The sequence below is a fragment of the Larus michahellis genome, chromosome 9, assembly GCF_964199755.1.
Source record: "Larus michahellis chromosome 9, bLarMic1.1, whole genome shotgun sequence".
In the NCBI taxonomy this organism is placed as follows: domain Eukaryota; kingdom Metazoa; phylum Chordata; class Aves; order Charadriiformes; family Laridae; genus Larus; species Larus michahellis.
Window position 1 is genome coordinate 17358382 of NC_133904.1, and position 27255 is coordinate 17385636.

Consider the following 27255-nt stretch of genomic DNA (forward strand, 5'->3'; position numbering starts at 1 on the left):
CAGATGGTTTAGAGGGGACTGCCCCTGAAAGGCTGGGTAGCATGAGAAAAAGCACATTCAAGCTTGAAAATATTTGAAGACTTAAGAAATGAGCAGTGACACTTCTGCACGTAGTATTCAGTAGCTCACTGACAAATTGGAAGAGTTATGATGTTGATAGATTCTGAAAGATCTTGAAAATGAGAACAGCAGTTTTTCCGATGCAGCGGCCATTACTTAAAAGATTGTCACAGGAGGTGACCTTTTGCAGTGGTGTTATGAAAAGATGCAAATGAAGTAAGTTTATATTTGCCAACATAAAAAAAGGAAGTGGTACTGAGATTAGAAGAATGAATTCTATATTTTTAGAAGATATTGAAGATTAATAATTAGCATAATAGAAAGCCAGACAGGATAGGAGATCCTTGAGATGGTTCTCAATCCAAAGTAATGTACTAATAATTGGTTTGAGGGACTGGGAAGCAAGTAATAAGTGCTGCGGGGATTTTATTGGTTAGTGGGGAGGAAGAAATGTTCTGTTCTTGGGTGAATGGGAAGAGGCACATGGAAATATTTAGTTTGGATGGGGGGACATAAAGACAATATTTAAATTTGTGTCTGTGGATGAAATTAACTTGCCATAATATACAGTCTGAGACAAAAAGGTATAATAAAGGGCATAATCCTTTAACAGCGTTACAGAAAGCTCTAGGGAAATGAGGATCTTATAAAGATTGTAACGAAAATGTGGTTAGAAAAGTGGTTGGCAGATTCTGTGGCAGTTTGCTACTTAAACTGAGAGGAAGACGACTGTCATGGTTGATTGTGTCAAAGGAGAGTATTTGTGCAGGGGGATCATCAGGGGCTTAGGCTAGGAAAGGGTCATTAAAGACTTAAAGGAAAATGCTATGTTACTGTATGGTAAGGATGAAAGTCACATTAGAAAAAGTATTATTACCAAATTGTTGTTTGACACTCCCAATTTCAAACTAATCTGTTCAGTGATTTGAAAGGAAGACGGCGCAATTGTTAGGAAGATCAGGGATATTAGACCAGTTCGAATCAAGCCTAGTTTGAATTCAACTTTTTTCAAGTGTGTAGGGATAAGCTTTAAACACAAAATTCTTCTAACATGACTAGCCATGTAGCAGAGAAGAGCTCCTGTTAGAGGTCGTTACTGAGGGAAGACTGCAGTGGCAGTTCCCTCCCAGTGACCCTGGAGAATCGATGCAGCAGAGCCATAGTAAATGCTTATTTTTAAGAATCACCAACTGGACCAAAGTAAGCATTGAGATCTGCTGACCTCAAAGCATGCAGCAGCTGTTCCGAGCATGTGGTATTTTCATTTCAAAAATTGAATTCCTGAAGGAAGAGAGCCAATGGAAAACAAACAAGTTATGTCAGACAAATCAAGGTGAGAAACAGCAGGGCTGAAGGTAGTCTGGTGAGCGTGAAGCCTTCTAGTTCTTGTAGTTTCACAGTGTTCAGAGTATTTAATGAAACACAAAGGAAGTTTTGTGATTTTTACTGAAGTAATAATTATGCTAGGAATCATGCTGCTTTGAATGGTACAGTGGGAGTGTCTTCTGTTGTTGTAAGTTTCTAATATTTCACTTTTAAGTGGGTTTAAGTAAGGTGGAAGAAGGCTACTGAAGATGTCATTAAGCTCTTATTTAAGTTAAGCTTTGTTTTCTTATCTTTAAATGACCAAGTGGGCATTTGAAATATTTTGATATTTTAATAGAACCAAAGCCAGTGTATGCACAAGGAGGTCAGCCAGATGTGGATTTACCAGTCAGTCCATCTGATGGTCCTTTACCCAATTCAACCCATGAAGATGGAATGCTTCGGTAATGTAACTCTAAACTCTATTCAAATCTGCCTGGTCCTTGAGCAAACCAAGCTTTTATCCAAGGTTGGATAAAGGTTGGATATCCAAGGTTGGATAACCTGTATAAATGGCCTGATGTAAAGTCCAATACGCTGTCATGACACTACTGTTCAGAAATATTAGGATGAAGACTTTAGGCTTATTCCTGAGCGTTGTTGGTACTTACATTGTGTAATGTACCATTTTAAAGTCTATTAATTTTCTATGGAAATGAGCAATTACAATGATCAACTGGTGAAAAGAATTTGCGGTGTTTCTCACTCCCTGGGCACCCCCACCCCTCCTGCCCTGTCCCCATCTCCAGAGAGGAGAGATGCTGTAGCATATTCTTTTCCTTTCATAATAATTGGAGAGTAATGTATAAAGGTCAGTGCAGAAATGTGCAAATTCATGACATGGAAATGAGTCAACTTAAACTGGGATCTCCTTTATGGACGTCAGTGTACATGAGAATAGATTCTAGCTTAGTTTTGTGTCAAATTCATCTTAATCTCTTTAGAGCCAAAATAGATCTATATGCTAGCACAGGCCTTTAAAAGAAGGAATGTTTTTGGGAGTGTTAAAAGTGTCTTGCTTAAATCACTGTGTGAGCATAAGACAAACAAACCCAATAAACAAGTAAATACAGGTGGGGTTTTTGAAGTGCTGCTAATGTTTGTGGTGTAATGCTGTGGTTGATAAGCAGCTAATGATATGCATAGCATAATATCATCTAATTGAAATGGTAGGCAAATTAGTTCTTTGCATGTGTTCAGTCTCAAGTTTACCAGGATAGTTTATGCTGTTACGCCTCTAAGTGGAATATTTTCTAAATCTCTAGGCCAAGCATGAAACTGGTAAAATTCAGAAAAGGAGATAGTGTGGGCTTGCGACTAGCAGGTGGCAATGATGTTGGCATATTTGTAGCTGGTGTTCTGGAAGACAGCCCTGCGGCGAAAGAAGGATTAGAGGAAGGGGACCAGATTCTCAGGGTATGTCAAAAACAAAAACAGTACAAATGTTTTCTTGTACCAAAGTGGGTTTTCTTCCTGTAGAATTGAATATATTGCCTTTGTAGTTCATACAGGGTTTTTTCTCTATGTACTTGTTAGCATACATATATTACTTAGCATACATGTATTACTTAATAGCAGCAAAATCTCCTGTTACTGTACCATTGTAGGAACGTTAGGAAGTTTTTCATCCAATTTCTTAAACTTGTTCAGTTGATAGAGTTTTTTTTAACTGTTGGGTGACTAAATTGTCAGAGGGCTCTTTATATTACTGATGTTTATAGGTGCTCCATAATATCGATCTAAACAATGTAAAATGAGCAGCTGCCTGTTATTCTGGAAGCTATGCTTTTATCAAGAAATAAAGTGGGATTATTTAGAGGTGCAAGAGATATCTTGAGATAAATGCACTTGGTGTGTATATATGCAACCGAGTAAAAAAAATGACTTAGCAATAAGTTGATTTAGATTTCCTGTTGTATAGTTAAATCTCTGTTATAATGCCGTATGCTAAATCAAACTGATTACTTCGTTGGTACCAGGTAAATAATGTAGACTTCACAAATATCATCAGAGAAGAAGCTGTCCTTTTTTTGCTTGATCTTCCTAAAGGCGAAGAAGTAACCATTTTGGCACAGAAGAAAAAAGACGGTAAATATTTGTGTATCATGAGCAATGTAGTAGACTGCTCAGAACAACATAAAAAGTAAAGCTAATGAATGACATCTGGCTTGCAGGAAATTGGCACCTTATGAAGACTATTAAGTTCTTTTGGCTTTGAGATAGGTTACTACTACAAATGGACTTGAGATTGATATTGTAACAGTACATCCCCCCCCAAACAAACAAACAAAACCTCCAAACCAAAACAACCTAAAAAAAAAGCCATACAAAACCCTACCCCAAAATAACGCCTAGCATCTGACAAAAGTATTTGCATTAAACCTTGGGGGGCAGTAGGAGAGTATGTTGTAGCTGTGCCGTTGAAAATGAGTTACTGCACTGAGGCCAAGAGAGTTGGGGTTGTTCAGCCTGGAGAAGAGAAGGCTCTGGGGAGACTTTAGAGCCCCTTCCAGTCCCTAAAGGGGGCCTACAGGAAAGATGGGGAGGGACTCTTTATCAGGGAGTGGAGTGGTAGGACAAGGGGTAATGGCTTTAAACTAAAGAGGGAAGACTTAGACTAGATACTAGGAATAAATTTTTTAAGCTGGGGGTGGTGAGACAGTGGCCCAGATTGCCCGGAGAAGCTGTGGATGTCCCATCCCTGGAAACATTCCAGGTCAGGTGGGATGGGGCTTTGAGTGACCTGATCCAGTTGAGATGTCCCTGCCCACAGCAGGGGGGTTGGAACTAGATGGCCTTTAAAGGTCGCTTCCAACCCAAACCATTCTGTGTGCATGTACACAAACTTCTTTCCTGGTCAGATTCATTCCTTCCAGGGGAACTGAATTAAGCTTGTGATACCACCAAATTTTTGACCATGAAAGTTGAATTTATGTTGGTAGAGTTTGCTATTAATAGTTATGCTGCTTAAAATAGAGCAACTCTAAGACATTAAGGCTTCTTGAGGTAGTACTGTATAGTTAAATCAAGGAGAACTAAGGTGGGCACTGCTTTGAGTAATTCTTGTGAGCGTTAGGACATCACTTGAACTTACATAACTTTATATTTCGGGGTTTCTTTTTCTTTTTTCAGTTTATCGTCGCATTGTTGAGTCTGATGTAGGCGATTCTTTCTATATCAGAACTCATTTTGAATATGAAAAGGAATCTCCTTATGGACTAAGTTTCAACAAAGGGGAAGTGTTTCGGGTGGTGGACACTCTGTACAATGGCAAACTGGGTTCATGGTTGGCAATTCGAATTGGCAAGAATCATAAGGAAGTTGAGAGAGGTATCATCCCTAACAAAAACAGGTATGATCTTAAAATACTTAAATCGTTGTTTAAAAACTACAATTTGAAATTCTGCATCTGTGTAATGAATGATTGCATTTGTCTCCAGGACGCTAGTTTATAGAATTGGTTCAGTCAGAAAAAGTGACAGTGTGTTAAAACAAATTGAAGTTAAATATCTGATCTATGGATTTGCTTTTGACTCTGGTATAGTCCACAAAGAACCTTAAAACTTTATTTTCAATGCAAGAGACAAGCCTATATAAAGCTTTTGTAATGTGATATCAGCCTCAGTAGTTCACTCTTGTACTTTCTCATACAGAAACAACGAAAGCTTGATTCGGCAGGGGGTGGTGTTTTTTGGAAGTATAAGCTTGCTAGTCAAGCATTACTTCAGAAGCTGACTTCCTTGATAACTGTTTGAGATTTGTTGTCATCTTAGAGCTGAGCAACTAGCTAGCGTACAGTACACGCTTCCAAAGACAGCAGGAGGAGATCGAGCGGACTTTTGGAGGTTCCGAGGTTTGCGTAGCTCAAAAAGAAATCTCCGAAAAAGCAGAGAAGATCTTTCTGCCCAACCTGTTCAGACAAAGTTTCCTGCCTATGAAAGAGTTGTTCTTCGGGAAGGTATGCCTTTGTTCTTACTGTTGCAGGTTAACAGGTTCATGTGGTTTGCTTTGTGTTAGCCTGTGTATTTAAGAGTATTTTGCATTTGTTTTAAGCAATCAATATATTTTGACCTTTTTTCCCTTCAATTCTAGCTGGGTTTCTCAGACCTGTAACCATTTTTGGTCCAATAGCTGATGTTGCACGGGAGAAACTTGCTAGAGAAGAACCAGATATCTTTCAAATTGCAAGTAAGTGTGAGATCAGGATTTTCTGCAGTTAGGAATTAGTCAGCTTTCTTTTGCTAGATTGTTTGTACGTTATTGCTTTAGCTGTTAATGTGTTTAATAGGATGCTGAGAATGTAAAGGAAGCGACTAAACGTAATCTCTTTTTGCTATTTGGTTGCTGATAATTCTCTGAAGATAAAAGTAATATTAGTTCTGTTTATAGCCTTCTCAAATTTCATTTTAATCCAGTACCTTATCCTGTTTCTAAGTGCTTTTGTAAAGACGTAGTGATTTTTATGGACAAATTGGTGGGTAGGTTTTTGTGTATTATTTGGAAGTAGGAGGAGTGTCTTCAATCTGAGTGGACAGTTTGAGCTATGAAATGGTTTGTTTTATCTTCATGAGGGAATGTAGAATATGTCATAAACTTACAACAGATTTTTACTGTGTCCTCTACCAGAAAGTGAACCAAGAGATGCTGGTACTGACCAACGTAGTTCTGGCATTATTCGTCTTCACACTATAAAACAGATCATCGATAGAGTAAGTCTTTTATTGTCACTGTACTTCTAACACAAGAAGAGTAAAACTGGTATCATCAAGTAGCGTTGGGTGTTTTAAATGTAGAAGAATAACTAGTGACTGTGCTTGCTTTAAAAATGACTTTTTCATTTTTCTATTGGTTAATTTAAAAAAAAAAAAAAAAAAAAGAAAAAAAGAGAAAAACAGAACACCACCCCTTTCCTCTTCCATGTAACTGCAGCCTAGAAGTAGGTCTAGGCTTTGTTCCAGGGAGTGCTGTGCTTTCTTCTTTAAGGCTGTTCTAAGCTGTTTCCTCTTTCACTTAAAGCCATGGTGTGACATTACAGCTAGAAACTGTTACTTTATTTACAGAGTCGTTAAGTTTTCCAACACCCCAATTTACAAATTAATAACTTGACGTCATTTTTTTGTGCAAGTACTAGGGGAAAGGGTCCTTCAGTCTCACTTCCTTAATATCTTTAAAACTGCTGACATTAGTTCATGGTATGAGGCTCTACTCCTCACCTTATTTCATTACTTAAAAACAAACTGCAAGTCTTTCAGATGTCCTGGGCGGGGGGGGGAAGCAGCGAAGTGGGGATGCTGTGTGCTGTGTGCTTGAGATGAATCTTGCACTGGATGAAAGTTGTCCAAGTTCTTGCATTCAGAGTGATTTATTTTGTTGTTGTTTTAAAGGAAGATGGAGGTGTGTAATGGGACTAGGTCTTGTGTTTCTATCTTTCCTTTTTTCCTATTAGCAAAATACTAGTAGGAAACTCTTTAGTTAAGTGCTTGCTTGCTTCACGGAGATTTTTTTTTTTTTTTTAAATAGGGAGTTAAATATTAAAAAGCTTGTAGTTACACAGTCAGTCCTACAGTTCAAAATGTATATGCCTATGTAGCCTGGTATTGGAATTGGTTTGGTTACTATTATTCAAATAGGAGAAGAATTTAAATCAATACTTGGAAACAATGAGCTATGTAAAGTTAATACAAAACAAATTTGCGGAGGATGTTTTAAAAAAAAAATAATCTAGTACATAAGTGAATCACTTTTCTTCCTTTCTGTCATTTTTATCACAACAGGACAAACATGCTTTATTAGATGTCACTCCTAATGCAGTGGACCGTCTGAATTATGCCCAGTGGTATCCTATTGTAGTGTTCCTAAATCCTGATTCTAAGCAGGGTGTAAAGACTATGAGAATGAGGTTGTGCCCAGAATCACGAAAAAGTGCCAGAAAGCTGTATGAAAGAGCTCACAAGCTACGTAAAAATAATCACCATCTCTTTACAAGTAAGTAATTGGATATACTGGATTAGTATTTCCGAGAGGGAGGGTGAGGTGAGATGAGAGTAACGTTTTCCTCCAGGCTTTTCTGCAAATGGACCAGGTCAGGCAGTTGTTGACTTGTTCAGGCTCCCCTGTTCAATAACCAATAGTTCATTGATGTGTGTGTCATTTGCACGTAACTGCAAAGACGTAAAGCAATCTGAAACATCAAAATGACACTTCTAGTAGATCTGGTGGTTTTGCAGGATCATCAGCCAAAATCAAACATGTGAATAAATAGGAAGATGATGTAACTTTCTCTTTAGTCTGGCTGAACTGAAGCCTCACTTTATACTAAGCTACTGTTAAGTCAGTATTTCCTGTGGGATAAAATGTCCCAAACCACATCAGGCCTTAAGGTTGCTTTGAATGCTAATAGTTACATTACTATTTAAATCTCATGGTTTTAATCTGCCAGTTTGTATTGTTTTTATTACTGGTGGTGCAGATCACAGTTCTGCAGAAATCATAAGTCAAACTAACCTGCTGTACTTCTAGCTACCATTAACTTGAATTCAATGAATGAAGGATGGTATGGAGCTCTAAAGGAAGCAATTCAGCAACAACAGAACCAACTAGTGTGGGTTTCGGAAGGAAAGGTAAGAAATATGTTTGGGGAGAAATGACAACTATATTTATGTGAGATTTTTTGTTCCTTCATTCTTCCTGGTGTTACAGATATGGGCAGATACTTGTGGAATGAAGTTTCTTTTCCTTTTTTCCTCCTCATTTTAACCATCATTTGAAGATCGAAAGCAGTAATGCCTCATGGCTATGTGAACTGCTCAAAATGGGTTTGTTGCTATATTAGTGCAGTTATTCCGTTAATGAGGGCTGTACAGTTGTCTTTTTGCATGTAGCCGTGTAGTAAGTGAGAGCATTTGCCCATTGCCACTGTTAACTGGGGGATATATTAATTGCTTTGAAGACTTTGTGGAGATCAGATGTTTTGTCATTAATAACTTCTGGGTGTTCTGCTGCATTCGTACTAGGGGCTGGGATTGCCTGGTGAAAAATTGTTTTTTCATTAGTATAAAAGCAAGTGGCATATTTATGTTCTTTCTGACTTTTCTGAGAACTGTGTTCTCTCAGCTGTGAGAACGCAGATACAAAGTCACAAGTTAGTATTCTCTCTGCTCCCTGCTAAAACTCGCACTGCCTTCTCAAGCTGCATGTCACACTATGCACGCTAGATCCATCCTCTTGAAGAACTAATACCAAGCGAAGTGCCAGCTACAAGCAAGCAAATGGTGAATCAACTATTGCTACATGTTTCTTAATATTTAGATCATCTATTTCTGTTCAGATTGAGCTCCTTTCACCTCCTTATCTACCTTCAAGTTAATGATTCCAATATCATAATATCACTTTAAAGTGCAGCTTTGTTGCTTTCCAAACAGTTTGATTTCCGTGGACAGTATGCACTGTCCTCTCCCTTACGCTGACAGTCATCTGACCCCTTAGTGAAATGATTCAAAGAGCGAGACTGCAGAAAATGCATTCCACTTGTTTGGTTCTTCATTATTCACAAAGAAATTGCCTAGCTTTACACTGCCTGAAAAAGGGAATTCTTTAAAGGGTATTACAATAAATGCCTACTCTGATTTTGTTTGACGCAGGCAGATGGTGCTACAAGTGATGACCTTGATTTACACGATGACCGCCTTTCTTACCTCTCGGCTCCCGGTAGTGAATATTCAATGTACAGCACAGACAGTAGACACACATCCGATTATGAAGACACAGATACAGAAGGGGGTGCTTATACTGATCAGGAACTGGATGAAACTCTGAATGATGAGGTTGGGACTCCTCCTGAATCTGCTATTACACGTTCTTCTGAACCCGTTAGAGAGGATTCCTCTGGAATGCATCATGAAACTCAAACCTATCCTACTTATGCATCTCAGGCTCAGCCACAGCCAAATCTCAGAATAGATTCTTCAGGATTTAAAACAACTACTTCTCAGCCGGTAAGACAGTAATTTTATACATTGACCACTGTACATTTACTTCAGGTTGCAAGTTCTCTTGAACAAGAAATCTGTGTTTACAGTCTGCTTACCAGTATTGTGAGTGCATACAAGAATCTGTCGACAGCAACAATAATATGTTAAAATGAATTAGAGAATCAGCTTGCCCTAGCTGTTTTAGTGACTCATTCTGACAGGAGGGGGATTGGAGTACCGTTCTACTTTGATTAAATGTTTTGCTTTTTTAATCTTCAACATGAATTTCTGGAAGTGTTAGTGCATGATACTTTCAGTACATTTCATTCTACATCTAGCTGCATTGATCAAAGCGTCATTTAAATTATTTTAATATAAATCAAAGTCATACAGTGATTCAATAGCGGTATATTTAAAATATTTTAAACACTTCACAGAAAGCAGAAGCCTCACCTGCAGTCCCTTACCTTTCCCCGTCGCCTGAATCAAACCCTGCAACCTCATCAACCTCTGCAGTAAATGCTAATGTAAACCTAAGTAATGTCAGACTGGAGGAGCCTACTGCTGCTCCTTACAACTCTTACCAACCACAAGCGGGCCCCTTAAGAACATCAAGTACTGAGGGAGCTCATATAGTCCTAAGAGATCAAGAGCCATCATCCTTATCGCCGCATATAGATCCAGCAAAGGTACCTGTGCCACATTTTGCGCTGATTTCCTGCTATACATCAAGCTAGCACATGAGCTTTTTGTTTTGCCCTTATTTGGACAATTCCTTCTGATTATTTTTTTTCCTATAAGAGATCATGCAGGTTACAAAAACACAGTGCATCTGAATCGCTAAGCATCATCTAATGTTTTGTGTGCATGGCTTCAAACTATATACTTTTCACTTCTCAAAAAAATTACATTTTTAAAAAAAGGCTGCATTCTGTATTTTGATTTTACTTTACGTGTGACTTTTTTTAGCTTGTCAATGTTCTGCTGTTTATTAATGAGGCCTTAAGAAAAATCTGTTATTTCCCTAAAATGACACTAGATCTCTACATACTCTAAATCATGCTGAATCCTTGATCATGAAGATGAATCCAGTTTTTGGGTGACGCTATATACTTCCTCAGCAATGCTAGAACTAACTTAAATACGTAAATCCTTTTACTTCCACTCTTCCCACCCCCTGCAAAAAAGTGTGTTTGCCCCTCGCCCCCAACACCAAACCCCAAAGCTGAGAGACTATTACCTTTGTCTTTCCTTTTTAATCTGCTTACATAGTTTTGCTTAAAAATAGTACTGGAAGGGATCTCTTGAATCACCAAGTTCAGCTTCCTGTGATTGCACACAACTGCATCAAATTATTCTGCTTTTAAACAAAATTAAAGCCAATATTTATTAAAACTTAGGTTTGTTTAAAATGTTACATTTCAAGTGCAGCTGCAGTTACTCTTTATTTTAACTGCAAAGTATACCTCTCTCTTTAACAGGTATACCGAAAGGATCCATATATTAATGAAGAAGTGTCCAGGCAAAGCTACGTGTTAAAACAGCCAGCAATTAATCACCCAGTACAGAGACAGGAAAGAGACCCAAATCTGATATATGAATCCCAGGCTCAGTATGCAGAAAAACAACCAAGTAGGGACTATGAACAGTCAACATACAGGTATGATTCTACAAACTATGTAGATCAGTTTTCTCGTGGTTATGACCCTCGTCTACATTATGATGAGCGCGTGCCTCCCTATGAGGAGCACTGGGCATACTATGATGAAAAACAGCCCTATAACCAAACAAGAACAGCTTATGAAAACCAGCCTCCCAGGGATCTTGATTCCAGACAAAATATAGAAGAGAGCACAGAACGCAGCTATTACCCAGCACAACCTCGTTTTGAGGAACCCCCTCCAATGAGCTATGATGGCAGACCTCGCTATGAGCATGCACCCAAAAACTTCAGCTTACCACAAGTGCGATACGAAGATCAGCATACTGTTGGATATGACACGCATGGTAGATACAAACAAGAAGCTCAGCCATACCAGTCAGCCATATCTCGATCTCCTGAACCGAAGCAGTACTTTGATCCGCATATAAGGGGCTATGAACAAGGTCCTCCTCAAGCTTATAGTGCTAAAACTGGACAATATGAGCCTTCTCATGGCACTTCAGGTGTTTCTCTTCCTCCTCCCCCTTCATCACAAACCAAACCGGAAGTTTTGCCTTCTAACAGTAAACCACTGCCTACGCCGCCATCTCTAGCAGAGGAAGAAGAAGATCCAGCCATGAAACCACAGTCTGTGCGGAGTAGGGTTAAGATATTTGAAAGGAGAAGATCACCATCTTTGGAAAAAATGAAGGACCCAAGTGATACATCAGCGGTCAAGGTAAGTCATTGAAGTTTAATTCCTGCTTTTAGCTAATGAGACTACATTGCAAGAAGTAAAATATTGTCTTGGAAAGAAAGCTTTGCTGCTTGTGGAGTAGCCTCTTGGCAACCTAACTGCAGTATGCTTTAAAAGCAGAAACTGAAAACTTTTGTGAAAACACTGGGGGGGATCTTGCCATGCTGAAAACTACTCCAGTTCATCTTTCACTAGTATTTCATTCTTGATTTTCTTACTTATAAAATGCTGTATCTTTCTAAATGTTAGAATCTAAGAGAATATGCTGTGCTTTTCTTTACAGCCTCCAGAACTAGCACCTAAGCCTACGCTCACAGCTGTGAGTGGTCCAAAACCAACTTCTCAAAGCCAGTATGAACACGACAAAACAACTTACAGGTAGATGCACAACTGATTAATTAAATCTAGTTTTCAATATGAGATCAGAATATTCAGAAAACACATCTTCATGGCTCAAATTAGAAACTGAGGAGTGGAGAGTCGGAATGTGTCAATGTGATTTCTATGTCAATAGTAAGGCAAGGCAAAAAGTCAGTTCTCATGAACATGGTTGCTGGGAAATGGGGGAAGGACACAATATTGTTGTTTCAGCATTTCGAGGGAAGAAACTTAGCCAACATCTCCATCTTACTTTTTTCTATGTTTCATTGAGATAATTAGAAAGAAAAACAAAAGGGAAAAGGTAAGGTAAAAGGGAAATAAGGATTTTCTTTCTTTACACTATGTCATGCCTATCTAACTTCCATGCAATATAGGTTAAAAAGGCAAGGTGTGCAATTGTAAGAATTACATTTTGCTTGCTTTCTTACTAGCTAGGTTATAAAATAGAATTTTAATTCAGGTGCTTATGCTTGTTCAACTGTGCAAGGCAAATGTATATTATTATTCTTGGTTAGGGCCCCAGAACCACAGAGACCTCAAGTGAAGCCACCTGACGATATTGTGCGTTCAAACCATTATGATCCTGAAGAAGATGAAGAATATTACCGAAAGCAGCTCTCGTACTTTGATCGCAGGAGTTTTGAAAATAAGCCATCTGCGCAGGTTCCTGCCAGCCATCATTCTGAGCCCACTAAGCCAATACATTCGCAGAATCAGATGAATTTCACTAATTATTCTAAGTAAGTTTGTGAGACTTCTTTTTTTAATTTGAAAAAGCAGGGGGAGGCATATAGGACTAACACAGAAATTCTGCCTCTGTCAATGAAATTCCAGGGGTTCAGGATATCTAATTGAAATTATTTTGTATTCACAAAGTCAATTTCTCTGTTTAGATGTAGCTTTAGTTTGAAAATACATAACTGCATAATGTTTTATTTTAGTAAATAATTTTTGTAGGTTTTGGGATGTTCAACATGTTGCTTCTTTTGCTTACCGCTTACTAACAGAATATACCAAAGTATTTCCTTAGTCTAACTAATACTGAGTGCTTAAACATCTTTCCAATCAAAGCTGTTGGTTTATTCCATTTCTGCATGCATTTATTCTGCAGACAGGCTTGTACACGTTACCCGTGTTTGACATTAGGAAACTGAGCCTTTAGGGAGTATTGCTGAGGCCAGAATTTAATCTGTTGATGGAAACATCTGTTTCCTGTATTGTTCTGCTTCCTTGCTTTGGAACATTTTGATACAGAAATTGTGTGAAAGCTCATACACAGATTTAGCTCAGGTAAAGAAGTGCCTATCTTGGAGGATACTTATGCAAACTTTGTCAGTACTTTCCACAGTTCCCTAGACTTCTAAAATTTGTTTTGATTCAAACCATAGCAATGTTACTGTGAAAAGCTATCTTGGCTAGCTGCAACGTAGGCTGAAAAATAGGCATTTTTGAAGGCTTTGGTTGCGTTCCTGCTTGAAATCTGGATTATGCAGGTCAAGCCGAAAATCTGGCAACCTTAATGTAAATGAGATCTTTAGAGTGAAATAACAAACTCGCTTGCTGAAGTTCTATAGCGTTAAGTGTATGTGCAAGCTGTCTTTCATGTCCTTGATACACTGTTCCAGTGCTTCTCTTAAAGGATTTGAGCTAGGACTGGGGAGTCCTGTGCTTATTTGTTTAATATTGTCTATCATCTCTGATGTCTTCCTCTGTGAACTGAGAATATTGGAATCTTTCGAAAAGCTTCATAGGTTTGAAAGGATTCACCTCTTTTTTCTTTTTTTTTTCTTTTTTTCTCCCCCAATCAAGTAGTCTACGTGTAGTAACTATTTCATATTTTACTTTCTTATATGCTAAGGAAGGAATGCATAAAGTAGTTTGTAACAGAGTTCTGATTCTCAGTCAAGGATGTTCTTTATCCTTCCTTTTGACTTGCCCTGTGTCTTCTGATGGAAAGATGGGATCGTACCTGTCCTGTTCTCTGGGCATTATAGGAAGAGACCTAAAAAAAAAAAAAAGTCTTGCCTCGCCTCAATGTATTGCAGTAGCTTTCAGCATTATGTTCCCACATACAAAAAACGATGTTACCCATAGATCTCCATTTTGATCTGTAGACATGGATGGTGGTGCCATCATAAATGCAAGTAATGCTTTGGGAGAAATGTTGTAAGCTTTCAACAAGTAATTGTGAAGATGGTAAAATTCTTCAGCTGGAGAGTGTTGAAAGCTATTGTTGTACATTTGTTATCCTCTCCCGTGTTGTCACGTACAGTGAAAAACACGAGACACACACGTAACTATGAATTTCTGCTGCGGAAGAGCTAATAGTTGAGAGAGATTGTTCCATACTTCTACCTACCCTGCTGTCTGCCATTGAGCAGTCTTTGGCTGCTCAGTTCTGGTTTGGTTTTGAGTTCGTGTATAACTTGAGGGCTTGTACATCTTGCTGCCACAGAGGAGTAAGATAATAGTACTGTTTTTAAGGCTGATAGTTTTGTATGTCAGGGGACAAAAATGCGTTGTGTTTTTTCTTTATGAAAGAATGTAACCCTTAACAGGAAGGGACAGGCATGGGAAAGAAAATTTACCCAGGGTAGTCCAGTGCAAATAGACAAAGACTAAAATATTAATGGAAGTAAGTGGAAAGAGATAAACAAGAACACTGCTCGGTTAGACAGTATTGCCTCCAGAAGCATACTGCAGTGTCCTTGCCTGCAAACACAAACCAATTGCAGTCTTGAGAAAGCATTCATATTTAGGATTTTCCTTTAGCGAGCTTCCAGTTCGTACCCTGTTACTTGCTAGTTATTAATCTTTTTTTTTCCAGTGAATTTATATGGTAATTACTATTCTGTGAATAAACTTTTCTAAAAATAAGCAGGACTAAATTTGGATGATACAGGAACTGTTGATTATGTAATCTCTTGCCTCTGCATAATCCATGTAATGTATTCTGGGTACAGAGGACAGATTTTATTTATTCATGGGCAATAGCTACAACTTTTTCAGTTTTAAATATTAATGTACATTAAATTATGTAAAGTTCTCTGACACTGAGGAAGTATTGTAAAAGTATGTATCTTTCCCATTATGTGTGTACAAATTCGTTTAATCTTTTAATTTGTTGGGGGTTTATTTGCATCATTTAGGAAATTAATGCCATTACTAAAGCCGCTTTGTGTGCATAGTGCCATATTTGCATGTTACAGTTGTCAGTAACTGTAGAATAAGGGATAGTTTATCTTGATGTGAGAATAGTAGAACTTGTGAATGGATGTGTTTCAGGGATCTGGCTGGAGCAAGTCATGAGGCCACTGCCCTTGTGGCTGGGTGATGGATCTGTTCCTGCTTGCTTCAGTGTGGTTACCTGCATTAACTTGACGTGCTGCAGAAGGATGTAGCTTACCTAAACTTGATATTGAATAGGGTTCGGAGTATCCACATGATTAGTTACGGCCTGGTCTGAGGAGGCAGTAAGGAGCAGTGTCCTGTCTTAACTTCTTAAACTGCTCCAGCTGGGCTCTTACTGGGGAGCAGCACTGCAGTTTGATAAGTTTGCTGTTGTGCACCGAGGCTTATAACCTATTGTCCACTGCTTTGTTCTAGTGGTCCATTTGTGCTTCATTTCAAATTTAAAGTAGTGCTTATTGTAACAAAAATGAAGTGGGAAACAGCTTAGAAAACAGCACATCAATAATTCGAGGAGCTTCATGTATACACTAACAAGTTGTAAGCAAGCATTTTGTTGTGGACCACTTTCATTGCATAGAGGTTCTGAACAATGTGGTTGGGATTGTGGCTGACAGAAGAATGGGCTTCGTGTTACACAAAACTTTGTTCTGGTTGTGTTTGTATTGTCACAGCTCTCTCTTCTGCTCCCTCCATCAAAATGTACCACCCTTCCCCATTATTTTTTTTTTTACTTCTTTAAAAAGCTGGCAAGCAGTTCTTATCAGGTGTGGAGCGTGGTGGGTTTTTGTGTGGAGCGTGGTGGGTTTTTGTGTGGAGCATGGTGGGTTTTTGTGTGGAGCGTGGTGGGTTTTTGCAGTGCTGCCCTCCCCTGGCTCCTGGCCCCTTGGGGAAGCAGGGGTTTCGGGTGGGCAGCTCTCTGAGAAAGCACCTACTGCCCACCTGGAGTAAAGGCAACAGTGGGTGAGCGTGCAGTAATGACTGCTGGTTTTGCATGAATTGCTTTATGTGAAATCAGTGGGAATGGAAGTTAATACAGCAGATCTAAAATCATTTTTTTTTTTTTTTTTTTTGCAACACTGATATTAAAGATACTTTCATCCAGGTGCTGTTTAGCTCACTGAGGATCACATTCATGTGGTCATCAAGCAGGCTTTGGAAAGTTGATCAGCCCTTTTCTTAGTTTCATAACATACTCCTCTGAAGCAGTAAGACTGTTGGTGCCTGCAGTTGTTCTCTGGTACATTTTTATGAGTGTTCAGAAAGTGAAGGGATGCAGGAAAGCTGTCATAAAATGTATTTTCTTGCAACATATAAGCAAGATAAATGTTAAAAATCAAGGGAAAGTTATCAGTATACTTACAGTTTTCTGTCTCTCAGTGCAATTGTTCTAAGACATCCTTTTAGGAATTGTTGACCGTAATCAGAAGTGTTTTATGGTGTGGGCTGTGCTATCGGATGAGCTGATAGCACTATAGAAACACTTGCTATGAATGTACCCTCAGTACGTGATCTGCAAGACAAAACCATCATCATGGTATGTTAAGACTGAAGAAATTAATGTAAATTGGACCATAAGTAAGAGACTGTTAGAATATGGGATTTATGGTTTGTTCACTTTTTTCACTATATTGAATAACTTTGTTTATACAGGTCATACCAAATGGCTTAATGTAATCTTGTTCATACGCTCGATATCTGTTATTTTGAGATCTTGACCACCTCCTAATTCACTGACAAAATCTCACATTAAATATAGTAGTTGATTGTTGTACGTATGCATATGGTAAAGGTCTTAACAAAACATCACCATTAAAAGTAATGTTTCTTTGTTTCAACAACCTTGTCAAAAGAGAACTGCTAGGACTAACATAGAAAGTGTGAAGAAATAATATGCTCAAGATAGAATGACTGTTTTCTTTCATTCTTCTATTGCTGTTTGCTTTGCCATCACCTAGATTTCTTGGCTCTTACACTAGCTATGACTACTTGAAAAGGAACATCAAGTGGTAAGACTGTTGTTGATGTGAGGATGTTTTCAGGTGTCCTCTCACTGTTACATTTCATCACAGGCATTATGTGCACTTAAAATTTTAAACACGCGAATTCTGAAAGTGCAATATTATAGTCCAAAATTACAGTTATTTGTGAAATCGATCATTTCCTGAAATCAACATTTGGAGAAATACTTCTAGTATAACAAAAATGTTTTGAAAATAAGATTTTAAAGTTATCTACACTATGCACATAAAGCTAGTGAAGCTTAAGCTGATTACATTTCTAATGAAGATGGCATTGTTCAAATGCTAGGTGTATTTAGAAAAGTTGTACTAGAATCTATTGTCCTATTGGCTAATCATGCTTTTCAAAAACAACCTACCCACCCCCCAAAAAAAGTGGATTTATATTTTTATTTTGAAGACCTGCTAAATTAGAGAACACTTCTTCATTGAAATTACCCCAAATGAAACCGAAAAATGAAGATCTTGTAGGCAATTATGCAAATACACCTGAAATGTCATCTGCCTTTTGTTTGCCATGGTTTGTGTTACTAATCTTCTCCTAAAGATTCAATGTTGTCTTAATCTCTTGTGCTTATCAATAAATGTTCTTATACTTGAGACAGGATATTAAAGAAAATTGTGTTTTAGTGTTTGTAGGAAGAGATGGAAATCAGATGATCGTAGAAGAAAAAAAAAAAAAGGCAGTGAATGCAGGAGCTCAGAGCCCTGAGGAAACTGAACAGTCAAATGTGGTTTTTTTTTCCTTTTATTTCAACAGGGGAAAACCAGCCGATACGGAATCAATGGATAGGCCTGTTGGTGAAAAACGCTATGAGCCAATCCCTGCCGTTACCACTCCTCCTCCCGCTCCTTCGGTCCAGTACACGCAACCTCAGTCAATAAACAGTCCAGCCCTGTCTCTCCCCGCACACCACAAGCCTGCACTTTCCGAAGGTGAGCAGCTGGGACGCTAACACAAATTGCACCCCTCGGGTGCTTCTGTGGTTGCTTCAGCCTGTCTGCACTGGTAACTATGGTGTTCTCCAACTGAAACTTGGAATAATTAGTAATGAAAATAGCTTTTTACTATCGTGAGATTGAGTTTTGTGAAATGATTTGGTGATCCTGTCTGGAACCACAGCTTCCAGATGTTAATAGCCACTGTAGCTGTCTCTTGCATATTTAGTGGTCTTAGCAAAGATGAAGTACAATTTCTAGTACTTAAAAAATGTACCTCTCTGTGCTTTGGACCAGAATTCTTTAGGCGTGAGTAATAGTTGTAGCCTTCTGAAAACAGAAGAAAAAGCTGGTTTCACTTTCACAAGGAGAGGATTGCTCAGTCCAGCCGAATTTTCCAGTTTGTGCAAGTGCATGGTAGTATTCAATACTGTTTCTTTTTTTTTCTTTTTTTGTCATGGTATAAATCAGCCTAACTTTTTATTGAAGGGTCACACCATTGTATCTAACGTATCTGTTTAAGGAAACATTAGATAACTTGCCTGAACATCCAAAATTTAATAGAAGGATAGATGATCTAAGAGAGATAAGCTGAACCTATATATATTTTATATAGTAGATTAAGAATTCACTACGATGTATTCTTATGCCATAGTGAATGTGGCTAGAATTTCTGATGGTTACTGACGAGTTCTGGTATTTTTGTTTGCGTTGCAGTTAACTCTGTGTCTGACCCTCCTCCACCTCAGAATAAGCCAGCAATTTTCCGATCCTCTAGAGAGGACACTGTGCAGTCCACTTTTTATCCTCAGAAAAGCTTTCCCGACAAAGGCCCCGTCAATGGAACTGAACAGATTCAGAAAACAGTCACTCCTTCTTACAACCGCTTTACAACAAAACCTTACACTAGTGCTGCACGGCCCTTTGAGCGCAAGTTTGAAAGTCCTAAATTCAACCACAATCTCTTGCCAAATGAAGCTCAACATAAACCAGAGTTGCCATCAAAATCTCCAAATTCTCCTCAACCAATTTTGAAAGCACACAGCTCATCGCAGCCTCCTGAGTTTGATAGTGGAATGGATACCTTTGCTGTCGACAAGCCTAAATATCAACCAAATAATGTTAATGCTGTGCCTAAAGCCATTCCTGTAAGGTAAGCTGTTGCTGCATATTTTTTTTTCCATTAGTACGCCTTATAGGAGTTTGTCTCTGAAACCTGTGAAAAATACAGCTCTTCCCACCCCATACTTCCAATTTCTGTTGATGTTACAGTTGAAAGGTTGATACTATGATTCTAAAATTCTGCCAAAGGGCCTTGAAGAGCATTTGGATAGATATTTAAAGTGTGTCCTATGTTCCTGTATCCTTGCATACTGCTATTAGAAAGTGGCCTAGCTTTTATTTCCCATTTCTCATACTATAATTATAAATCTGGTAGGTAGTAATCATTTGTTGTATCAACTTGTTTCTAGAAGATGGAATTAATTTCTAAGGGTAGCTGTTGCATGAAATTGTATTCATTCTGTGTGCTTAGAGAGACACCTCATGGTACATGTGCGTAAGGGATATTTTAAAAATACTTGCAGAAAGCGTAAGTCACTTGAGCAGTTTCATATTGGTTCTCCTTACTCTGAGACAAAACAACAACTGCTTAAAAGCAGCTTGTGCTTGCCTAAGATGCTTTAACTATAAGAATTATGTCAAGAGCAAGAGATAGTATTACAATCTTAAGCTATTTGCTGACTTGTTAAATTCTTTTCACAAATATTTGTGGAAGAGTGGTTTATCGTCCTTTGATTTGAAAATAATAATGCATGAACCAGACTGGAAATCTTGCTTGATGTTTCAGTAACTCAGAAACATAATAGAAGAATGAATCCCATTTATTAAGCACCTGAGAAATATTTTGATGCTGTGTAGTTTTGTAGAATGCTAGAAATTTTGATATTACTGGTTCTTTGAGTGAAATTCTTTAGAAATTGATCTCAAATCTACTCCAGCTAGCCATTTGATTACGATACATATTTTTCTTTAGTTATATCCTGGTAACCTGGAAAAAAAACATGTGGTGTGGGTTTTTTGTTGCTTGTTTGTTTGGGGTTTTTTTGTTTGGGTTTAGTGGGGTTTTGTTTTGTGTTTTTGGGTTTTTTTGGTGTTTTGGGTTTTTTTTCTTTTTTTTTTTTTTTTTTACAGGCTTTGTTTTCAATGTATATCTGAGTAGAAGGGTTCAGCGTGGCTTGAAAAACAATTATTACTCCTTCTGGTACTAAAGCCTTGATGGAGTTTTGGGAAGACAAAGAAACTTTCAGATGTGTTTTGGTTTTATTAAAACCCAAAAACATTTGGTTTTACTAAGGCAAAGTGTGTAGGTGGCGCAGACTACTTCTGTATAATCCCAGAAGCAGGCATTTGAAAACACAGGATTCAAGTGGTCCAAATTCTTGCTTTGACTCCTTTGTGAACACTTCCAGAGTTTGTGGGCTTTGGCGGGAGGGGTTGTGAAAATGTTCACTACTTATGGCAGATCTTCAACTACTTTCATCTTGGTTGTCCTGCACAATCGAGGGTAGGACATGTTTGATGTTTTCCTAAAATCAGTGCTAGCCTACTGTAGGCTGTGCTCTGCTAAAGAGTTAAGAGGAGTGTATACCGCTGACTTTCAGGAAGAAAATATTGATAAAATTGCTAGACTTTTTCTTTACATTCTTTACAACTTTACATTCAGCCCTTCAGCACTCGAGGATGAGGAGGAAGAAGATGGACACACTGTTGTAGCCACAGCAAGAGGTGTATTTAACAGCAATGGTGGTGTATTGAGCTCCATAGAGACTGGAGTTAGTATTATTATACCACAAGGAGCCATTCCAGAGGGAATAGAGCAAGAAATATATTTCAAAGTCTGCAGAGACAACAGTATACTTCCACCTTTGGACAAAGAGAAAGGTAAGAGCTGGCACTGTCCGCTGGTCTGTTATTTAACTCTTTTCTAACAACAGCAAAATAGAATAAGAAAATACCGTAATATACTTGAATATATAACATATATTGAAGTATGAAGAGAACAGTCTAGATCTCACAAGAAGTGTAAGGGAAGCAATGTTCTGCTTAATACTGAAAGTTGCAAGCAAGATGAAGCGATTTAAAACTTACGTAGTGCACTAAAGGAAGGTTCTAAATTCTTTTTTTAAGAATCTTTGAAACTGTAGCTTTCCTCACAAAGTGCAGGGATTTATTCTAGGCGTTCTTACTAGAAGTACTTCTTCCTGTCAAACGTGTTAGGCCCAAAAGAATTATCAAGCACATGATTTAAACTAATTTGGCTTAAATTAAATATTTGGAATTTACTTCAAAACTTGAAAATACTCAGGATTTTTTTTTCAATTTGTCTTAAGAAAACAGCTTCATGGTTTAAAAAATATTCTAACTTTTATATAAATAAAAGTATATTCCTGACTGACTTATATTAATAAGGGTTGAGTAGCGTATCTTAGTTGAACAATTTTTTCATAGTAAGTCTCTTTCATACATACATATATGTCTAGCATACATACATTTTCTGACCTGCCAGGTTCCTAATTTCCTCGAGTTAAGAAACTAAAAGGGTTAATTTAGTAAATTTGCAGTTTAAGCTTTGCTTGCAATCTGCAGTTACTTTGAATCTTTATAAACCAAACATAGGATGTTCCCCAACTGAATAATCTTATGTTAACATTTGGAGTTTTAAACTAAAAATAGACCTATGTGTTTGTACGCTCTCTCTTCTGACTGTTAGGATAAGGCTTGTAGGCTCCTGAGCTGCTGCAGGCTTTATTTAGCCCAGTGTGCCATAAAGCCCTGCAGGCAGACAGAACGTCGCACCTGCAGCGGCAAGAGAAGCATGAACAAGGCTGCTCACGGGCTGGGGGATTTGTTTGTTTTGGTGCACCTGCTTAGAAATTTGGGGGGGACGGGGGGTGGGAACAATCCCAACATGATTTAATCATCAGAATTGTTTATACTTTTTCATTTCGAGATTGTGGTTCCATTGCAAAGTCAGCTGAATGACTGAAAGAGGCTGAGAAACAGTCTTACTAAGTGCTATTCTTTACTGACAGGTCAAAATGTTCCCATTTTTCTCTAAAGTGAAGTTGCTGAGTAGCTCTGCAGTGTAATTATGCAATACTTCTGAGCCTTTCAGGAAGAATCACTAACAGGTTTTTCTTTCTCTTAACTGTAGGTGAAACACTTCTTAGCCCCTTGGTAATGTGTGGGCCTCATGGACTAAAATTCCTGAAGCCAGTGGAGCTGCGCCTGCCACATTGTGCGTCTATGACCCCTGATGGTTGGTCTTTTGCTCTAAAATCCTCCGACTCCTCGTCGGGTATGCTGTCCTCCCTCTGTCCTTTTGGGGCTTTTGGGTGCTATCGTATAATTTAAGTTAATTTGGCTAAAGGTGATGCTGTGTAATATAAAGAACTCAATCATTGTATTTGTGTCAAACTCTCCCATTTCACTTTCATTACAAATGTCTTTCTTACATTTATTCATGGTGCAAATTCATAGCTAAAACCATGATAGCAGAAAGAGTAATATCTCTAGTCTATTAAATATTATCGTATTTTTCTATTCTGTCTTCTTTCTTGAGGACTGCTGCAGCTGAATACACTTGAAATGATAGTCGCACTAAAACCGAGAGGAAATGATTATGTACCTCTGATTGGCCTTTGTAACATAACTGGTGTTTGTCTGTTGCTTAATTAACCATATAGGACTCTGGCAAATCTTAACAATCTGCATGCTCATAAATCATGATTTAACGCTTGTTAACTGTTTCCATGTGTGCAAGTTGATGCTAACAATTGGGTCACTTAAGAAAACTATAGTGTTCAGTAAAAGCATTTACAATTCATTCTAATGTAGCTGGATTTTCCACAAGACTTTTCTTGCTCGCTTCTGCCTATTTCTCCTCTACCGCCTTTTACCCAGAAGTTTCTGGTTGATAGTAAAAGTTGCAACTAGGTTGCAATTTCATTTACCTGCTCATTTTTACCTCACTGTGGCTTTCTGGGACGAGGGGCAGAATGTATTGGCTGAAATTCAGTGAGGAGCCTGAGAATTCTGGGCAAGTTTCAAGGAATTTCATGAAACAGCTGTGAGGTTACAGAGATCTAAAAAAGGAATGTTTGCACATCTGGGAAAAAGTCTTAAGGCTTTATTCAGCTACCTTCAAAACTTATGGTGGAAGGTTCAAACCATTAATGTGTACGTATGATCTAAATAGTGACTGCACGATGTACTTCTGTATCCAGCATTTAAGCCACCGTGTATGCATATCTTCCGTCACTAATGTATCTATCACTGTCAACACCAAAGCACTGATGCTTTGAAAGATTAAAGCATCAATCCCCTTGATGGGGACTCAATAACCTAGAGGTATTAATGGCAATAATTTTTAGTTGTTTTTTAATAAGCTATTATATGCATGTGTTGCATGCATCTATTTAACAATGTGTGATTACATGGCAGTGTTAAAACACGGACTCATAAATGATAGGGTCCCAAAAGATATGACAACTATGTACAAAAATGCCACAACACCTCCTTTGTAACTAATAGCACCTGTTCATGAACTTACTTGAAGGGAAGGGAGAGGACTCAAACGATCTAAACAGCTACGGAGACGTTTTTCTCCCTTTCCAAAGTGGGCTGTGTGTGTGCGCGCATGTGTGAGTGAGAGCCAGAGCGTGTATATTTAACCCCTACCACTTTCTGTACTGTAAATATAACACCACATTCTGTTAATCTGAAATGGGATGTATATCATAACATTGCTCTTTTGAGACAAACTTTAAAATTAGGCAATTCTGTCTTATGATATGTAAGTAGACCATACTGTGTCTTAAATAAATAATTGTTTTCTCTCTTTCTAAATTAGTTGGTTATGGGACTCTGATTTTTGAGGTGGCTTTATAATAACAGTTGATACAATTCTGGGTTTCTTCTCTCTTCAGTCGTCTGCTCTACTTCATCTTTTCTCAATGTATCCATGTTCTGTCCTACAAGTGACATTCATTTGCACTTACTAACATCCTTTCTGCCACATTTAAGCCTCATCTATCGATATTTTACTATTAAACCCCTTCAAAAACTTGAACAATTCTGGTATTAGAACTGACTGGGGAAAAAAGTTGCCTTTTATGGCCACACCTACTAGAATGTATTAGTAAAAAATGCTGAAGGATCGCTTTTTTTTTTCAAAGCAGCTGTATGTAAGTATGGTAAAAACATCCTTAACAGCTAGAGGTTGCACTGGCTACAGTCTAACACTTACTATGTATTTAGGAGGAAAAGTTGGAAAAAGTCTGCCACTGTCTCATGTGCAAAACTAGGACCTGGTTGTCCTTCAGTCTTGTCTTACCTTTCTCCTAAAAAGATTTGATCATGTGAGTTTTGAACGGAATTCCCTGCATCTATAAAATGAAAAATCCTCCAGCATTATGGGCTTCAGGACTGAAATAAGTAGTCTCAGCTGGTTGCAGTAAACTTGTTTACATTCTCTAACCATGCCCAGGTCACTTCTATTCTTTGTCCCTACGTCAGATGTTGCCATCACTCAGTGCATTGTGTACTTCATTTTGTTTTCATGGGGTCAAGGGAATTGTGTGGAATTCACATCAGTCTCATGTAGTACGGAGGTCTCAGGTGTCTGCAGTCTGTGCGAGTGGGTTCCCTAACGTGCTGCACGTTTCTCCAGGCAGATCTGCTTTGGCCAAGCTGTTTGATATCATCTATCTGTAAGGCTTAAGAGAACTTCAGTGCATTTTTCACTGTTGTACAGTGGGATGATGACACTTTATGTATAGTGGCAGCGTTTAGCAGTGGGTTTAGGTGGGTAAATGAGGAATACTTTCTCCTGTTGAAAAAGAGAATTACCTGTGCAGGTGGAATGTAACCTTTGTCTGGTGAGATGGCAGCTGATGACTTCCCCTTGTAACAGAGTGTTACACAGGACCTTTGACCATGAGTAGATAAGGTCTGTTGTAAAGATTTCTAAGTATGTGCCAGTTAACTAGAATTCCTTTCAGAACGTCAGTGTTTCAGGCTTTTAAACGAGTATACTGGATGTAGCTGCAAAATGACTACAATCCTGTCCGCAGCAATTTTCATAATAGAAAATAAAACCACCAGTGTGTCGTAGTGCTTAGTTACAACATAACTTCTGATTTGACTCATCTGTGTTCAGAATTGTTCCAAGAAACTTCAAAGACATCCTACCCAGATTAGCTTTCAAAACACTTTTTCTGGCAATTTAGGAAATAGCCAGTGAATAGCTATTCACTGTTAACGCTTCTCAAATGGGAAGCGCTATGTTGGTGCCGTAGAGTAGAATAACTTATATTTAGCAATTCATGAGTGGCACAGCATCTGTTAGGAATAACTGATCTATCCTACATTATATGAAAATAAAGGGTTATTTTTTTATTAATAACATGCAAACTGCAGGTTTTTAAAAAACAAACAGGTGTTAATTCAGAACTTAAAAGTTCCTGTCCAAAAGCTTGGTTGTTTCAAGATGTACACTGTTTGACAGCGGATACTAAACACCAGCATTGTGTTTTCCTCCCACAGGTGACCCCAAAACCTGGCAGAACAAGTCTCTTCCCGGGGATCCAAACTATCTTGTTGGAGCAAACTGTGTCTCAGTCCTAATTGACCACTTCTAAACAATAAGTTAGCTGACTGAGTAAATAATGTGAAACTGAGATGGACCTTACATATAAACTGAACCACTCTATCAAGTATTAACTGTTCTATAAGTGATAATGGATCTTAGCGTTTAAGCATCTTGCTTTAACTAACAGTGGTTTAGCAAGTACACTCTTTGAACCATGGTCACAATACATGCACAAGCAGGGAGTGTACATGGGAACAAGGTAGGGTTTGCAGGTTCTGTATGCTTTGGTTTGTTGGTTGTTCTTTTGTGGGGTTTTGGTTTTTTTCCTTTTTTTTTTTTTTTTTTTAAAGGACACTACCAGTATTTCTTTGTTTAAAATCTGAGAGTACCAACGGAATTACATTCAGAGGAACTGAATTCGGTTCATACTCCACTGGCGAAAACACAGAATTTGGCCTGCATTTTTACGACCGTGTGTGTTTGTAACTCACAAGACTCCAGTTTGGTCTCTGGTTTTTCAATGACTTTTGGGGTACCTGTTCAATGAAATGGCAATTGACTTGGGCTAGCACAGTTTTAGATGCTTTCCTCTGCCAAGAGGCTAATGCAAACACATCAACTTACTGTATGTGGAAACACTGTCATGAGAGCAGGGGGGAGGGGGAAAAGCATGTGGGATGACTATGGTTCAGTTGCCTCTGTGGATTTGTAAATTAACCACATTATTACAGACCTATTAACCAGCAGGGATGCCTTACCCTCATGTTTTTAATAGTCTTAGCTCTCATAGTTCTCTGTATTAAGTTTGTATGGCTTTTGTGCTTACCTAGATAATATATCATGAGAGAATGGGGAAAGAGGAAAAAAAAACCACAAAACAAACAAACAAAAAAAAAAACCCTTGTGAGTTTGGTTTAGCGAAGGAGTATTGTTTGTGTTCATCAGCCAGAAAAGAACCAGAAGAAAATGATGGTATGTTTTCTGCTATGCATTTGAAAATTTATAGATGTTATAGACTGCTTGTATATAATGCGTGCATACCACTTTTGTTCTTGGTTTGTAAATTAACTTTTATAAGCTTTACCTTTTTATATATATAAATATATATAAAAACAAACAAAGTTTCTTAAGGATATCTTTGTATTCTCATACCTTTTGAGCCTTGAACTTTGACATCTGCAGCAATAAAGCAGCATTTCTACAATATACGAACAAGGACATTTTTTAAAAATGCACAAAGTTGTTACCTTTTTAAGTGCTGCATTTAAAGAATATAA

At 38.1% G+C, this 27255-nt stretch overlaps 1 protein-coding gene across 14 annotated transcripts in view; it reads left to right on the forward strand.

The window, feature by feature from the left end:
* TJP1 (tight junction protein 1) overlaps nt 1-26839 on the forward strand; it is a 163668-nt gene extending 136829 nt beyond the window's left edge. For 4 of the 14 annotated variants that reach the window (XM_074601563.1, XM_074601559.1, XM_074601568.1 and 1 more), the window contains 20 exons: nt 1724-1829; nt 2691-2841; nt 3405-3513; nt 4558-4777; nt 5199-5383; nt 5518-5613; nt 6052-6134; nt 7200-7410; nt 7945-8045; nt 9066-9419; nt 9833-10084; nt 10877-11776; nt 12078-12172; nt 12691-12915; nt 17323-17373; nt 18146-18321; nt 19042-19477; nt 21050-21267; nt 22541-22684; nt 25933-26839. In XM_074601563.1, coding sequence (XP_074457664.1) covers nt 1724-1829; nt 2691-2841; nt 3405-3513; nt 4558-4777; nt 5199-5383; nt 5518-5613; nt 6052-6134; nt 7200-7410; nt 7945-8045; nt 9066-9419; nt 9833-10084; nt 10877-11776; nt 12078-12172; nt 12691-12915; nt 17323-17373; nt 18146-18321; nt 19042-19477; nt 21050-21267; nt 22541-22684; nt 25933-26027 — 4208 coding nt within the window. In that variant the 3' untranslated portion in view covers nt 26028-26839. The remainder of the gene's footprint in view (nt 1-1723; nt 1830-2690; nt 2842-3404; nt 3514-4557; nt 4778-5198; nt 5384-5517; nt 5614-6051; nt 6135-7199; nt 7411-7944; nt 8046-9065; nt 9420-9832; nt 10085-10876; nt 11777-12077; nt 12173-12690; nt 12916-17322; nt 17374-18145; nt 18322-19041; nt 19478-21049; nt 21268-22540; nt 22685-25932) is intronic. The other 10 variants (XM_074601567.1, XM_074601573.1, XM_074601560.1 and 7 more) reach the window with 9 other exon arrangements.
* The last annotated feature ends 416 nt before the right edge of the window (nt 26840-27255 follow it).